The sequence below is a fragment of the Oncorhynchus gorbuscha genome, linkage group LG19 (genome assembly GCF_021184085.1).
Source record: "Oncorhynchus gorbuscha isolate QuinsamMale2020 ecotype Even-year linkage group LG19, OgorEven_v1.0, whole genome shotgun sequence".
Lineage (NCBI taxonomy): Eukaryota > Metazoa > Chordata > Actinopteri > Salmoniformes > Salmonidae > Oncorhynchus > Oncorhynchus gorbuscha.
The window spans coordinates 41,033,567-41,049,997 of record NC_060191.1 but is presented as its reverse complement, the minus strand read 5'-3'; the positions used below and the strand labels follow the sequence as shown (position 1 = coordinate 41,049,997).

The window sequence follows — 16,431 nt, the reverse complement described above, 5'->3', positions numbered from 1 at the left end:
AACTTTAACACTGATGTATCCTGCAATACATGTATTTTAATTGGTAATATACATTTTTGTCTTCTTAAGTAATCTAAAAGTAACGGAATCTAATCAGAATACTTTACTGAGTTTGGATCATCCAAAAGTTATGTAACTGATTACAATTTCGGACACGTAACTTGTAACTGTAACGGATTACATTTCGAAAGTAACCTACCCAACCCTGTGTATTAAGGGCTGTAATATTGTCTAAAACATCCTCAGTATTTCACTGTGACACTGATGTTTTGAGGGAGGAGGACAGGGAGATTCCTGGATCTCAGTTGCTCACTTGATAGACTCTAGGTTCTGTGCTCATTGCTTTCCTGACGTACTGCCAAACTCATGGCTGCCCTCCTGTGGCTGCCAGGTGGGCAGAGAGTGAGGCATGGGTCTGGCGCTGACCACCCTGAACACACAACGAACGACACACAGTCAAAGAACAGTCAGGCAGAATTACAACAGGTTAAAAACATCAGTCACCTTATCATGTTAGGCCTTAATAACCAATGTCTTACTTCATCAAGCCTAATTTTTTAAACATATATTTAACTAGGCAAGTGAGTTAAGAACAAATTATTATTTTCAATGACTGCCTAGGAACAGTGGGTTAACTGCCTTGTTCAGGAGCAGAACAACATATTTTGACATTGTCAGAAGAGGGATTCGATCCTGCCAACTTTCGGTCAGGAGTCCAACAATCTAACCACTAGGCTACCTGAGTGTCTGTTGTGTTGTCATATGTAGACGCCAGTGTCAAAGATCAGGTATCCTATTGCGATTGCTCCTTAACCTGAATCAGGTGATAAGAGCGCGAGCGATAAGGATGTACAATGGTGCAGTTATTATTTCATTGAGCGTTTCCATGGAACAATCTAGATTAGATATTAATTGTAGGAGGGACGCCATCTGAATCTGACAATCAGTTCTCAATGTCTGCATTTTGTTGTTGTACTTTGACTTTTGTGTTCAACGTATCACCAAAACGATTCTGAAATTCTAGACATTAACAAACAAAGAACATGTTTATTTGTTCTACCAGGCATCAGGATCAGTAGTTCGGAAGCCCTTTAGGTTACTGGCTATCTTCAGCTGGGTGATCCGAGAGAGAGAGAGAGAGAGAGAGAGAGAGAGAGAGAGAGAGAGAGAGAGAGAGAGAGAGAGAGAGAGAGAGAGAGAGAGAGAGAGAGAGAGAGAGAGAGAGAGTCATGCACTCATGACTCTGTATAATACTGTACATTTCCTTCCATTTGTTCTGGACCTGGGGACTGTGAAAAGGCCCCTGGTGGCATGTCTGGTGGGGTAAGTGTGTGTGTCAGTGCTGTATATAAGTTGACTATGAAACCAGTTTGGAATTTCCAATACATTGTTTCTTATAAAAACTAGAAGCGATTACAATCAGTCTTTCCTTAACTCTTACGATGCATGGCATGCATAGTATTGATATTAGCCCTCTGAAGGGCAATGAAGAGCAAAACGTGCTTCTCTGTTCAAGGCCAGCTGCAGCTTAACTAGGTCCTTCTTTGCGGCACTTGACGATATGACGAGACAATAATCAAGATAAGATAAAACCCAGAGCCTGCAGGATTTTCTTTGTGAGAAAAGCAGAGCATCTCTTTATCACGGGCAGACCTCTCCCCATCTCACCAACCTTTGAATCTATATGTTTTGACCATGACAGTTTACAATCTAAGGTAAAACTAAAAAATGTAGTCTACTCAACTTGCTCAACAGCTACACCTTTCAGATTCATCTAGGTCTAGAACTTAGGGAATCATTTGTACCAAATACAATGCTCTTAGTTTCGCCCCGTCGCACTCACTTCTGTCATCATGAAGTGCTTTGAGAGGCTAGTCAAGGATCATATCACCTCCACCCTACCTGACACCCTAGACTCACTCCAATTTGCTTACCGCCCCAATAGGTCCACAGACGCCATCACACTGCACACTGCCCTATCCCATCTGGACAAGAGGAATACCTATGTAAGAATGCTGTTCATTGACTACAGCTCAGCATTTAACACCATAGTACCCTCCAAACTCATCATTAAGCTCAAGACTCTGGGTCTCGACCCCCGCACTGTGCGGGTCCTGGACTTCCTGACAGGCCGCCCCCAGGTGGTGACGGTAGGAAACTACGTCTCCACCCCGCTGATCCTCAACACTGGGGCCCCGCAAGGGTGCATTCTCAGTCCTCTCCTGTACTCTGTTCACCCATGACTGCGTGGCCATGCACGCTTCCAACTCAATCATCAAGTGTGCAGACGACACTACAGTGGTAGGCTTGATTACCAACAACGACGAGACGAACTACAGGGAGGGGTTGAGGGTCCTCGGAGTGTGGTGTCAGGAAAATAACCTCTCACACAACGTCAACAAAACAAAGGAGATGATCGTGGACTTCAGGAAACAGCAGAGGGAGCACGCCCCCATCCACATCGATGGGACAGTAGTAGAGAAGGTGGAAAGTTTTAAGTTCCTCGGCTTACACATCATGGAGAAACTGATATGGTCCACCCACACAGCCACCGTGGTGAAGTCGGGCTGTATCACAGCCTGGTACAGCAACTGCACCGCCCTCAACCGCAAGTCTCTCCAGAGGGTAGTGCGGTCTCACCTGATGTCACAGGAAGGCCTAAAAGCTCATCAAGGACAACAAACACAAGCCACTGCCTGTTCACCCTGCTATCATCCAGAAGACTAGGTCAGTACAGTTGCATCAAAGCTGGGACCGAGAGACTGAATAACAGCTTCTATCTCAAGGCCATCAGACTGTTAAACAGCCATCACTAAATCTCTGGCCATTTTAATAAATGAACTTAGTAACGGTATCACTAGTAAATTTAAATAACGTCACTTTAATAATGTTCACATATCCTACGTTACTCATCTCATATGTATATACTGTTCTATACCATCTACTGCATCTTGCCTATGCCGCACGGCCATCGCTCATCCATATATTTATATGTACATATTCTTATTCATCCCTTTACATTTGTGTGTATAAGGTAGTTGTTGTGAATTTGTTAGATTACTTGTTAGATATTACTGCATTGTCAGAACTAGAAGCACAAGCATTTTGCTACACTCGCATGACCATCAGCTAACCATGTGTATGTGACCAATACAATTAGATTCAAGACCAGTGTATTACTGGCCACCCATTTTTAAACTGACTGCAACTCTTTGTTTCGGGTTGCAGTGAATTCACTCGATGTGGTTGCTGACACGTATAAGGTTGAATCATCAGCATATTATGTGGTCACACAGGCTTTGTTTAATGCCAGCGGAAAGTCAATGGTAAAAATGTTAAACACTTTACATGTTTCACATTAGAGAAGCTTCCATGAAGGAAAACCCCTCCGTGTTCTATTAGGTAAATAGCTCTGAATCCACGGTATGGCAGAGGTTGTAAAGCCATACCACAAACGTTATGGTCAACATTTCAAAGGCTGCACTGAAATCAATACAGTTCCGACAAACTACTTATTATCAATTTCTTTCAACCAGCAACCAGTCATTTGTGAGTGCCCTTCTCTAAAAGCATGCTGAATGTCTGTTGTTCATTTGTTTACATAGAAATAACATTGGCTTTGGTCAAACATAGTTTTTCCTACAGTTTGCTAAGAGCTGGCAGCCAGCTGATAGAACCAGTAAAGACCACTTTACCATTATTTGGTTGAGGAATGACTTTGGTTTCCCTCCAGGCCTGAGGACAAACACTTTCCTCTAGGCTCAGATTAAATATATGACAGATAGGAGGTTTGTCATTATTGATTGATGTAAATTATTTTTCCACCTCTCCTACACTTTTTCTCCCCAATTTCCTGGTATCCAATCAGTAGTTCCTCCGAAACACAACCCAACCAAGTCGCACTGCTTCTTAACACAATGCTCACTTAACCCGGAAGCCAGCCAGGAAACACTGTACACTGTACACAGCATGCACTGCGCCCGGCCTGCCATAGGAGTCACTAGAGCACAATGGGACAAGGACATCCCTGCCGGCCAAACCCACCCCTAATCCGGACGACGCTGGGCCAATTGTACGGCGCACCATGGGTCTCCCGATCGCGGCCAGCTGCGACAGAGTCTGGACTCGAACCCAGAATCTCTAGTGGCACAGCTAGCAATGTGATGCAGTGCCTTAGACCACTGCACCACTCGAGAGGCCTGAATTTGTCTTTCTGCCCATAATTTTGTTTAATGTATTCAACAACAAAAAAATACCATAATCATTATATCATTGATCTTGTCTTCATAATACAGTTTCTTCTTCTTTTTGTTGAGTTTAGTCACATCATTTCTCAATTTGCGGTAAATCAGCCAGTCAGATGTGAAGCCAGACTTATTAGCCACTCATTTTGCCCCAACTCTTTCAACCATACAGTTTTTCAATTCCTCATCAATTCCTCACCAACAAATATTTGTAATATCATCCACTTCAAGAGTCACAGATAAATATTTTGTATGATCTCTTACACACTATTTTAGGCCCAGCTTTTGGAACTTTGTCTTTTCTTGATATAACCACTATATTGTGATCACTGCATGGAGTTCAAGATCATCGAGGTGTGTGACAAACAAACACAATGCACATTACATCCACACACAGGAACGAAGACTCAGAAATACAAAGAATGTATAAAGAATTTAAGCAAGTAATATTTGTAAAGATTTGTGTGTGTGTGTGTGCGTCTGGACTGGTCGGTGTGTGTGTCTGTGTCTGGTTTAGACTGGTCTGTGTCGGTATGTATGTGTGTGTATCTGTGTTTGGTCTGGACTGGTCAGTGTGTGTGTCTGTGTCTGGTCTGGACTGGTCTGTGTCAGTATGTGTGTGTGTGTGTGTGTGTCTGTGTTTGATCTGGACTGGTCAGTGTGTGTGTCTGTGTCTGCGTCTGGTCTGGACTGGTCTGTGTCCGTGTGTACAGTATGTGTGTGCGCTTGTCGCTCATGTCCATTGTCATCCAGCAGGTCGTTGGTCAGTTTAAGTGTGTCGAAGGAGACCACCTGTTTCATCCACTGGAAGCCTCTGGCGGGGAAGTCTGGGTGGAAGTCCATCCTCCCCAGGGGCACCACGTCGGCCCTGCCTGCCACCAGATACGAGGAGCTGTGGAATACATATCTACATACAGGAGAGCAAAGATACTATATTCATAGGTTGCACCAGGGTGCACCAGGGTGAAAGTTTGACTCGATGCATTCTAAATTCTTGCTGTTTAAGATTTTGTGCATTATCTGGTACATATTATGTTGTACAATCAAGAAGAGGCTGCCAGAGTATGACTGTACAGTACATCATAAGCACAATATAATGTATGATGATTCCCCACAAACACCGTTACGTGTAGATCTATCTAGTGCATGTCTCTTATGCTGGCAGAGTGTGGGTAAAACCACAGATCCTATAAATCACATTTTATGTAACTCTATTGAGAAAACTCACCTGGAGCTCTTGTCATCCACAGGGATGAAGTCCATGAGCAGCACATACTCCGCTGCAGAGTCCATCCCTGAGATACTTACTGTTCACTGACCAGTCTGCTGTCCAATTTATAGTAGCTCTTTGACCACAGCAAAGCTCCCTGATTTAGTCTCAGACCGTTAGCTGTCCTTGGAGAAGGAGAGGGTCTGTGTGGTTGAGGGTACCACTGACTGGGTCTGGGACAGCGGACTGGAACACCAAGCAGGCTTTATACAGGCTTGGACACTCAAGGGACCCTGGATCCCACTTCATCCATCACACTGTAATGAAGCCACTGACATGTAATAATCACACACGCACATGCGCACGCGCACACACACACACACACACACACACACACACACACACACACACACACACACACACACACACACACACACACACACACACACACACACACACACACACACACACACACACACACACACACACACACACACACACACACACACACACACACACACAAACTCAGCAAAAAAAGAAACGTCCTCTGACTGTCAACTGCGTTTATTTTCAGCAAACTTAACATGTGTAAATACTTGTATGAACATAACAAGATTCAACAACTGAGAATTAAACTGAACAAGTTCCACAGACGTGTAACTAACATAAATGCAATAATGTGTCCCATAACAAAGGGCGGGTCAAAATCAAAAGTAACAGTCAGAATCTGGCGGTGGGTTTGTGCCCATAGGCGATGCTGTTGCCGGTGAAGTCTGGTGAGGACCTGCCTTACGACAGGCCTACAAGCCCTCTCAGCCTGTTGCGGACAGTCTGAGCACTGATGGAGGGATTGTGCATTCCTGGTGTAACTCGGGCAGTTGTTGTTGCCATCATGTACCTGTCCCGCAGGTGTGATGTTCGGATGTACCGATCCTGTGCAGGTGTTACACATGGTCTGCCACTGCGAGGACGATCAGCTGTCTGTCCTGTCTCCCTGTAGCTCTGTCTTAGGCGTCTCATAGTACGGACATTGCAATTTATTGCCCTGGCCACATCTGCAGTCCTCATGCCTCCTTGCAGCATGCCTAAGGCACATTCATGCAGATGAGCAGGGACCCTGGGCATCTTTCTTTTGGTGTTTTTCAGAGTCAGTAGAATGGCCTCTTTAGTGTCCTAAGTTTTCATAACTGTGACCTTAATTGCCTACCGTCTGTAAGTTGTTCATTTCTTAACGACCGTTCCACAGGTGCATGTTCATTAATTGTTTATGGTTTATTGAACAAGCATGGGAAACAGCGTTTAAACCCTTTTACAATGAAGATCTGTGAAGTTATTTGGATTTTTACGAATTATCTTTGAAAGACAGCGTCCTGAAAAATATATACCATTTAGAAGACACTTTTATCCAAAGCAACTCACATAATTAAAGACAAACCAAAAAACAATGAACAAACATTACAAACAAACCAAAACCAAATAGCAGCCGATACAAGTTTATGGTACAGTTAGTACAGGTTTATTATCAAATCTATTGCAACTTAGCAGTAGATAGCAGCAGATATGATTTCATAACGCTGCTAGTGCAGATAACAGTACCCACAATCCTGACGTTGCAAACATCATGCTCTACCAACTGAGCCATTGAAGGCCTCACCCATCACTACCCTCTTGCTTAATATCTAGTGATGTTACATGTGAAGGGACAGAAGTTGGTATTGGTGGAAGTCTACTCTATAGAGAACCAACTTACGTCTAGACGGCATGATTGTTAAGCAACCTTATAACTCAAGAAGTATAAACTGTGTGTGTGTGTGTGTGTGTGTGTGTGTGTGTGTGTGTGTGTGTGTGTGTGTGTGTGTGTGTGTGTGTGTGTGTGTGTGTGTGTGTGTGTGTGTGTGTGTGTGTGTGTGTGTGTGTGTGTGTGTGTGTGTGTGTGTGTGTGTGTGTGTGTGTGTGTGTGTGTGTGTGTGTGTGTGTGTGTGTGTATACGTGTGTGTGTCTATGTGCACATACTCGGTGATGGAACGGTGTTAGCTCCCCATCATCACCATCTCTAATGAGATTCTACCGGGTCACTGCCTACCAATACACTGACACCTCTTCCTCATTATTCCGTTCACCAACGCTCTATGGCCACCAACAGTAAGACTGAACTCCCATGATCTCCATGAATGGTCACTGGCTTTCAGGTGGCTTTTTAAGTTCATTTGTTTTTGTTTTTATCAGTTATCATTTTTAGATGAACCATTCTTTTAAACTAATGCGGATAAACACTGTTACAGTGACATGGTATCCGTGGAAGAGACATGTGTTTGTTTCATTGTCATAAGTGTATATTGCTTATGAAGTTACATTTTGATCATGTTGAGAGAGGAGACTTTAAAGAAGAATGACATTATTTTTGTGGTTCAAAATCCTGTCATCGAACACATATTGGTAGAACACATAAACCCAACATGGCTATTTTGTCACAAAGCGCCATAAACAATACAATCCAAAGAAGGCCAAACTCAGAGAATAAAGTAGTATGAAACAGTATGGTGTTTATTGAGCTGTTTCGAAGCACACAGCTACCTTGAACAAGCTGCAACACAAGAATATTCACACTTGATGTTCATAGTATAGTCGAGATTGTGCAGGCCTAGGATTGTGCACACATGCCCTGAACACAGTTCAAAACTGAATGTATGCAATAGTGTGTTAGTGTCTGCGCTTGCAGGTGCTTGAGCGCATGTGGTGGTGGTTAGAGAGAGTAAGAGTCTGCCATGTCGCTGCAGAGGAAGTGCATCAGTTTGGCATTCACTTGGTATGTATGGTGCGTGAGTCGGTGCGAGTGAGAAGGGAGGGAGAGAGGGAGGGGTCTGGTTGAGGGCGTGTTTATGCCTTCATGGCCTGGCTGATGGTCTCGTACAAAGCCATGAGCTTTTCCTTGGCCTGCTCGGCGGCGGGGCCCAACTGGCCCTTGAAGTCGGTGGTCAGGGGCACCACTTTCTCGCGCACCTCTCCAACAGCCTTGACCATCTGCTCCTTGTACTCCTCAGCGTAGGGGGAGGCCAGGGTCCTCAGCTCCTCCAGACGCTCGGTCAGCTTGGCACGGACGGTCTCCACGATGGGCATGAGCTTGGCCTTGGTCTCCTCCACGTTGGCGGACACCTTGGCACGCATCTCCTCCACAATGGGCTCTATCTTAACCCTGAAGGCCTCCAGCTCGGTGCGGCGCTGCTCGACGATGTCCTTGATCAGGGGCTCCAGCCTCTTGCGGTACTCGTCTATGTGCTTGTCCAGGACTTCCTTGAGCTCGGCTCGCTTGGGCTCCAGCTGGGAGCGCAGCTCCTCCACGTCCTTCATGACCTCAGCGCGCACGGCGGCGGTGGCTTCAGTCAACTGAACGCCGATGGCCTCGCTGTAGGGGGCCAGGGACTGGGAGGCAGTTTGGGCATACTGCTGTAGGTTGTCAAGGCTCTGGGACAGCTGCACCCTGAGAGGAACACCAAGAAGAGGAGGGAGAGAGAGAGAGAGAGATTGTTTTAGTTATATGTGGAGGTTGGGCACCATTGAAGATAGAGAAGATGAAATGCAACATGTTCTTACTTGTACTCTTTGTACTCTGTGTCATCCAGATGGTCGATGGACCTCTGTGCGGTCTCCTTCACCTGAGCCATGTACTCCATCATGGCTACCTTCACATGCTCCAGCTGAGAGGGAGCATCAGCCTGCATGGTAATAGCCTGGGTAGCTGGGAGAGGAGAGAGAGGGGAGAGGGTCAGACATTGGTTGGGCAACAGTGGTGAATGGCCCAGCACTTTAATAGAATTGAGTAAGATTCAATTTAGAATTTTTCAATATACCAGAGCATGGGATACTAACCTGCGGCCAGCAGGATGGTGAGTGCAAGAGCCAGGAATTGCATGATGGTGGTCTGAGGGGGGAAAAGAGAACAGATGATGAACAATGAGCAAGACAAGAATTCAAATAGTCACAATTGAAAATGTAAACCATGGGAAGTCAACATTGAATGGTGAAGAATAGATTTAGAGTTGAACAATACTTGAACAGTGTAACAAATCACTAATTGCAAAACACTCTAAATCAAACTTTAAATGTCACCAAAAGCAAGCTAGACAATAATTCACTTGGAGAAGCACAAGGAGCAAACCCCCAAAGACACGCAACTCCAGGCTGCCCTAAATCAGTTGACGCTTTGCCATATGTCAGCCTATTGAAAGGCCCTCTAATCTGGTCAGATTACACAGAGCTGGATAGAGTTATAATGTTCCTTCAACGAGATTAACCCTCAACTCCTAACACCTAATTCCCATAGGAAGAAAATTAGCTTATCTTTTTTTCTAGGACATTTAATACAATTATTTATCCATTGTTCCCTCGCATCTCTCTAGTAAATCATCGTAAACTGTCTGGAAGACGTATTGCTAAAGTGATAACTGCTGACCAATGTATTTGCAACAGTTCATATCAAAGTGGTAATAAGCGTTCAAAATAAGATGCCAAAAAAGTTTGCAGGAAAGTTATAGTCTGCCTTTCTCTCTGCTAGTTCCTCAGTTGTCCTCTGCGTATGCAGACCAAGTCCTTGACCTCTAGCCCCAGCCCTTAGCTCTCCCAGTCTGTTCTCTTACCTGGTGGGTGATTGGTCGTTATGAGACTGGGGAACAGGAGGGCCAGCTCTGTTTTTTATAGGGCTGGAGCAGCAGGAGGGGGGAGAGGAGTGAGAGGTTGTGTGTCTCCGTGGAGGTGGACCTCACCCCCACACCGTCTCACCGGGAGGAGCCGGGTACAATGGTCACCTGCAGAGTGCATTCAGGGGGAGTCAGCAAAGTGAAACTCTGTGGACACACACTCCCACACTAGTGTATGCGCACACACACACTCGCATGCACACACACTTGTCTGTGTGTGCATTATCCTGGATAATCAAATGTTCTCGTCCCTATTTTGTGTCTTTCTAAATGGCTATCTATTGTAATTGTGATATGATTTCATTTTCAGGCGAATAATTACAATCTCCACTCTGGCTGTGCTCAATGCCACAATCAACTCAATCACCTTGTGAGATGGTGAAACTTTCACACACAATACAACCACCATGTGCTCCATGATTTCCCGGAACATTTGGCCTCCAGGACAATGGCCATTCTTGCCTGGCCTTGCTGGACTATCTGAGCTGCTATCTCCTGTGGCATTATCATGAGACATGAAAGGGCCAGAACCAGGGAGATGGGCCAGATAGCAGGGGAGAGAGAGGTGACAGGAGCACCCTGAGGATGCATTAGCATCTTGATGCTACCAAAGACCTTTCACCAAGGAGGAACATCTGCTAGCCTCAAGTTATCTTGTTCATTTATTCACAACATTGTTCACTAAGAAGAGAATGGATTATACATTGTTGGAGGGATTAGGGTTACCAAATGAGGGATACATGAGATTTGTCCCCGATTCAGCAATGAGAATAAGCAAAAAGAAACATGCTCGTATATAACAAGATTCTAAAGAGGTCAAAAGTGACAGTTAAATACTGGGTTATCGCTATTGGTTGGTTCCATTGTTTGATTTGTGGAGACCTACAGCATGTATATATATATATCTTTCTTCATGTTTTATGTACAAGTTATATAGAGCTGGTAGACCTTTGGGAACACAGTCAAAGAGAAGACAGTAAGTTGAATGCAATCAGCCTAATAACATTCTGCTATCAATTATGACTCCTTCTCTTGTGTGTTGACTGTTGCATTGGAGCCTGTGTGGGGGTGGACAGCGTTTGCTGGCTTGATTGAGATCACAGATAAGACACAGAGAGAGGACATCAGGTCCAGGGCCATAAACCCCAGTGTCATAGAGCATGTTGTAATTTCCGATGGGACACAGTGTTTCTATATTTGTATTTATTTATTTTATTTAACCTGGCAAGTCAGTTAAGAACAAATTCTTATTTACAATGACGGCCTAACACGGCCAAACCCTAACCCAGACGACGCTGGGACAATTGTGTGCCGCCCTATGGGGCTCCCAAACACGGCCAGTGGTGATACAGCACTGAGCATTAGACCGGTGCACCACTCGGGAGCCCGAGTTGTGTGTGTGTGTGTGAGTAAGTGAGTGAGTGAGTGAGTGAGTGAGTGAGTGAGTGAGTGAGTGAGTGAGTGAGTGAGAGACAGGGAGAGAGACAGGGAGAGAGAGGGAGAGAGACAGGGAGAGAGACAGGGAGAGAGACAGGGAGAGAGAGGGAGAGACAGGGAGAGAGACAGGGAGAGAGACAGGGAGAGACAGGGAGAGAGAGGGATAGGGAGTGTGTGAGTGAGTGAGAGAGAGAGAGAGAGAGAGAGAGAGAGAGAGAGAGAGAGAGAGAGAGAGAGAGAGAGAGAGAGAGAGAGAGAGAGAGAGAGAGAGAGACAGGGATAGGGAGTGTGTGTGTTTGTATGTGTGTGCCACATGCTCCATGGTGATTAATAGGTTAAAGGGTCAGTGTTGAGCTGTAACTTGTTCCGTCATCAACGGACTTTGTCAATGTGGCTCCATGTCAATCGGCGGAATTGGAATTTCCTTGGGATAGAGGATTGAGTGTCTGTCATCATAGTGTTTGTGTGTCATTAGAAATCTATTGATATATTGTAAGTGAACTTGTATATAGTTTTACTATATATGGCCTCATTGCTTTTATTGTGTAACTATTTCCTTTCTATTTAGCAAACATTTGTCTTACTTTTTTAAGTCTACATGGTTGGAAATGGGATTGTAAGTAAGCAACTCACTGTAAAGTCTACACCTGTCCTATTCTGTGCATGTGACCAATACATTTGACTTGATTTGAACTTCTAGTTTTCCTCACTGGATTAGTGAGCTCCGTAGAACTTGTTCATTTACTAAGGGGACATCCCTGCAGAACCATGGGCTTGTGTTCTAGCTGAAATTGGAGCATGTTGATGTATGAAAACTGTTAATGTAGAACATGAATTCTAAATAAATTTGACTGGCGTTGTACAGCGCATTCGGAAAGTATTCAGACCCCTTGACTTTATCCACATTTTGTTACCTTACCGCCTTGATCTAAAATTGATGAAATTGTGTTTTTCCCTCATCAATCTACACACAATATCCCATAATGACAAAGCAAAAACAGGTTTGTAGACATTTTTGCAAATTATTGTTTTTTTCAAACGCAGACATATCACATTTACATAAGTATTCAGACCCTTTCCTCAGTACTTTTTTGAAGCACCTTTGGCAGCGATTACAGCCTCAAGTCTTCTTCGGTGTGACGCTACAAGCTTGGCACATCTGTATTTGGGGAGTTTCTCCTCATTCTTCTCTGCAGATCCTCTCAAGCTCTGTCAGGTTGGATGGGGAGCGCCGCTGCACAGCCCTTTTCAGGTCTCTCCCAAGAATATCTCCTGAGATATTTGGTCAGGTTTAAGTCCGGGCTCTGGCTGGGACACTCAAGGACATTCAGAGACTTGTCCCAAAGCCACTTCTGCCTTGTCTTGGCTGTGTGCTTAGAGTCATTGTCCTGTTGGAAGGTGAACCTTCGCCCCAGTCTGAAGTCCTGAGCACTCTGGAGTAGGTTTTTATCAAGGATCTCTCTGTGCGTTGCTCCGTTAATCTTTCCCTCGACCCTGACTAGTCTCCCAGTCCCTGCTGCTGAAAAACATCCCCACAGCATAGTAAAATTGTTCAAATCAAATCAAATGTTATTTGTGACATGTGCCCAATACTTACAGTGAAATGCTTACTTACAAGCCAATGTAAATAGTCCGGTGGCCATTTGATTAGTTGAGTTTTTCAGCAGTCTTATGGGTTGGGGGTAGAAGCTGTTAATGAGCCTTTTGGTCCTAAACTTGGAGCTCCGGTACCACTTGCCATGCAGTAGCAGAGAGAACAGTCTATGACTTGGGTGACTGGAGTCTTTGACAATTTTTTGTGCCTTCCGGTAATGCAACCGGTCAGGATGCTCTCGGTGGTGCATCTGTAGAACTTTTTGAGGATCTGGGGCACCCATGCCAAATCTATTCAGCCTCCTGAGGGGGAAAATGTGTTGTCGTGCCCTCTTCACAACTGTCTTGGTGTGTTGGACCTGCTACACTTCAGTACTGTCAATGTTAATGGGGGCCTGTTTGGCCCTCCTTTTCCTGTAGTCCACACTCAGTCCCTGGCACCACACTGCCAGTTCTCTGACCTCCTCCCTATAGACTATCTCATTGTTGTCTGTGATCAGGCCTATCACTGTTGAGTCGTCAGCAAACTTAATGATGGTGTTGGAATTGTGCTTGAGAGTACGGGAGGGGACTAAGCAAGCATCCCTGAGGGGCCCCAGTGTTGAGGATCAACGTGGCAGATGTGTTGTTGTCTACCCTTACCACCTGAGGGCGGCCCTTCAGGAAGTCCAGGATCCAGTTGCAGAGGGAGGTGTTAAGTTCCAGCGTCCTTAGCTTAGTGATGAGCTTTGGGGGCACTATGGTGTTGAAGTAGTCAATGAACAGCATTCTCATATAGTTTTGTCCAGGTGGGAAAGGGCAGTGTGGATTGTGATTGAGATTGTGTCATCTATGGATCTGTTGGGGCAGTATGGAGTGGGTCTAGCGTTTCTGGCATGATGGTGTTGATGTGAGCCATGACCAGCATTTCAAAGCACTTCATGTCTACCAACGTGAGTGCTACGGGGCGATAATAATTTAGGCAGGTTACCTTCGCTTCCTTGGGCACAGGTACTATGGTAGTCTGTTTGAAACATGTATGTATTACAGACTTGGCCAGGGAGAGGTTAAAAATATCAGTGAGGTCTTGCTCACATTGGCTACGGGGAGCGTGATCACACAGTTGTCCGGTACAGCTGGTGCTCTCATGCATGCTTCAGTGTTGCTTGCCTAAAAGCACGCATAAAAGGCTCACGTCACTGGACAGCTCACGGCTGGGCTGGGTTTTCCTTAGTAGTCCGTATTGGTTTTCAAGCCATGCCACATCCAACGAGTTTCAGAGCCGGTGTAGTAGGATTCAATCTTAGCGCTCCTACTTATGAATCTGATAGAGCACTTTCATCAAAATGAAGTAAAACCAATAATACAATCCCCCCCCCTGGCGAAAAAATAGTTGAATCAACATTATTTCCATGTCATTTCAACACAAATAATCAATGTGATTTTATTCAATCAATGTGGTAAACTTATTGGATTTACCAAAAGTCATCAACGTAAGAGGATTTCGTTCTTTCACCTAACTTTTAACCTAAATCCAATGACATGGTGATTTTTTGTTGTTGTTGATTTCACATTGAATTCACGTTAGTTGACAAGTGAATCAAATGTAAATCAAACTGTCATGCAGGTGAAAGAGGACCCAAAAGCGACTTAACAGAAACAGAGTTTATTTAAGTCCAAACAGGGAATAACAGAAATCCTCTAGACTTGTAGAGGGGAAATAACTGGAGAAGCGGCCACAGACTGCAGGTCGCTTCGGGTAGGCGCAGGCCGTAGTCGACAGAGACACCTGCTCACACGCAGCATCTGATGAAGGCAAAAAAACACGACAGGACAGGGGCGATACACAATCACAGCAAAAACACGACAGGACAGGGCGAAACGCAATCACAGCATGGTGAATACAATACAAGGAACCGACGGGACAGGAACGGATCACAAAGGAATAAATAGGGACTCTAATCAGGGGAAAGGATCGGGAACAGGTGTGGGAAGACTAAATGATGATTAGGGGAATAGGAACAGCTGGGAGCAGGAACGGAACGATAGAGAGAAGAGAGAGCGAGAGAGTGAGAGAGGGAGGGGGAGAGAGAGGGATAGAAGGAGGGAAAGAACCAAATAAGACCAGCAGAGGGAAACGAATAGCATGGGGAGCACAGGGACAAGACATGATAATAAATGACAAACATGACAGTACCCCCCCACTCACCGAGCGCCTCCTGGCGCTCTCGAGGAGGAACACTGGCGGCAACGGAGGAAATCATAGATCAAACGGTCCAGCACGTCCCGAGAAAGAACCCAACTCCTCTCCTCAGGACCGTAACGAAAAACGATAAAAAGGGAAACTAGGGTACTACTCAAAAAAAAAAAAAAAAAAAAATGAGAACTAGGGACAGACTGAGACACAGCAAGGGCAGGAACAAGAACAGGAGAGATGCGATGGCAGGGAACAGACTGAGACCCAGCAAGACCAGGAGCAGAAGCAGAAAAAAATTACCAGACTTCTTCTGCGCGCAGTCTGAACACGCAGCCACGAAACGGCGCGTGTCACGCTCCTGAGTCGGCCACCAAAAGCGCTGGCGAATAGACGCAAGAGAGCCTCGAACACCGGGATGACCAGCTAACTTGGCAGAGTGAGCCCACTGAAGAACAGCCAGACGAGTGGAAACAGGAACGAAAAGGAGGTTACTAGGACAAGCGCGCGGCGACGCAGTGTGCGTGAGTGCTTGCTTAACCTGTCTTTCAATTCCCCAGACTGTCAACCCGACAACACGCCCATAAGGAAGAATCCCCTCGAGATCAGTAGAAGCCACAGAAGAACTAAACAGACGGGATAAGGCATCAGGCTTGGTGTTCTTGCTACCCGGACGGTAAGAAATCACAAACTCGAAACGAGCGAAAAACAACGCCCAACGAGCTTGACGGGCATTAAGTCGTTTGGCAGAACGGATGTACTCAAGGTTCTTATGGTCTGTCCAAACGACAAAAGGAACGGTCGCCCCCCAACCACTGTCGCCATTCGCCTAGGGCTAAGCGGATGGCGAGCAGTTCACGGTTACCCACATCATAGTTGCGCTCAGATGGCGACAGGCGATGAGAAAAATAAGCGCAAGGATGAACCTTATCGTCAGACTGGAAGCGCTGGGATAGAATGGCTCCCACGCCTACCTCTGAAGCGTCAACCTCGACAATGAATTGTCTAGTGACGTCAGGAGTAACGAGGATAGGAGCGGACGTAAAACGTTCTTTTAGAAGATCAAAAGCTCCCTGGGCG

At 45.4% G+C, this 16,431-nt stretch overlaps 2 protein-coding genes across 2 annotated transcripts; both read right to left on the bottom strand.

Annotated features, from left to right (window-relative positions):
- Positions 1-336: 336 nt before the first annotated feature.
- On the bottom strand, positions 337-5,537 carry LOC124004888 (T-box transcription factor TBX10-like). The gene is made up of 3 exons (XM_046313711.1): positions 5,473-5,537; positions 4,969-5,151; positions 337-430 (listed from the first exon to the last, which is right to left on the bottom strand). The coding sequence occupies exons 1-3, from the start codon at positions 5,535-5,537 to the stop codon at positions 337-339; spliced, it is 342 nt and encodes a 113-aa protein (XP_046169667.1).
- Positions 5,538-7,977: 2,440 nt separating this feature from the next.
- LOC124006354 (apolipoprotein A-I-2) lies at positions 7,978-10,190 on the bottom strand. Its single transcript, XM_046316328.1, has 4 exons — positions 10,089-10,190; positions 9,322-9,373; positions 9,046-9,190; positions 7,978-8,932 (listed from the first exon to the last, which is right to left on the bottom strand). The coding sequence occupies exons 2-4, from the start codon at positions 9,362-9,364 to the stop codon at positions 8,332-8,334; spliced, it is 789 nt and encodes a 262-aa protein (XP_046172284.1). The 5' UTR covers positions 9,365-9,373; positions 10,089-10,190; the 3' UTR covers positions 7,978-8,331.
- Positions 10,191-16,431: the final 6,241 nt, after the last annotated feature.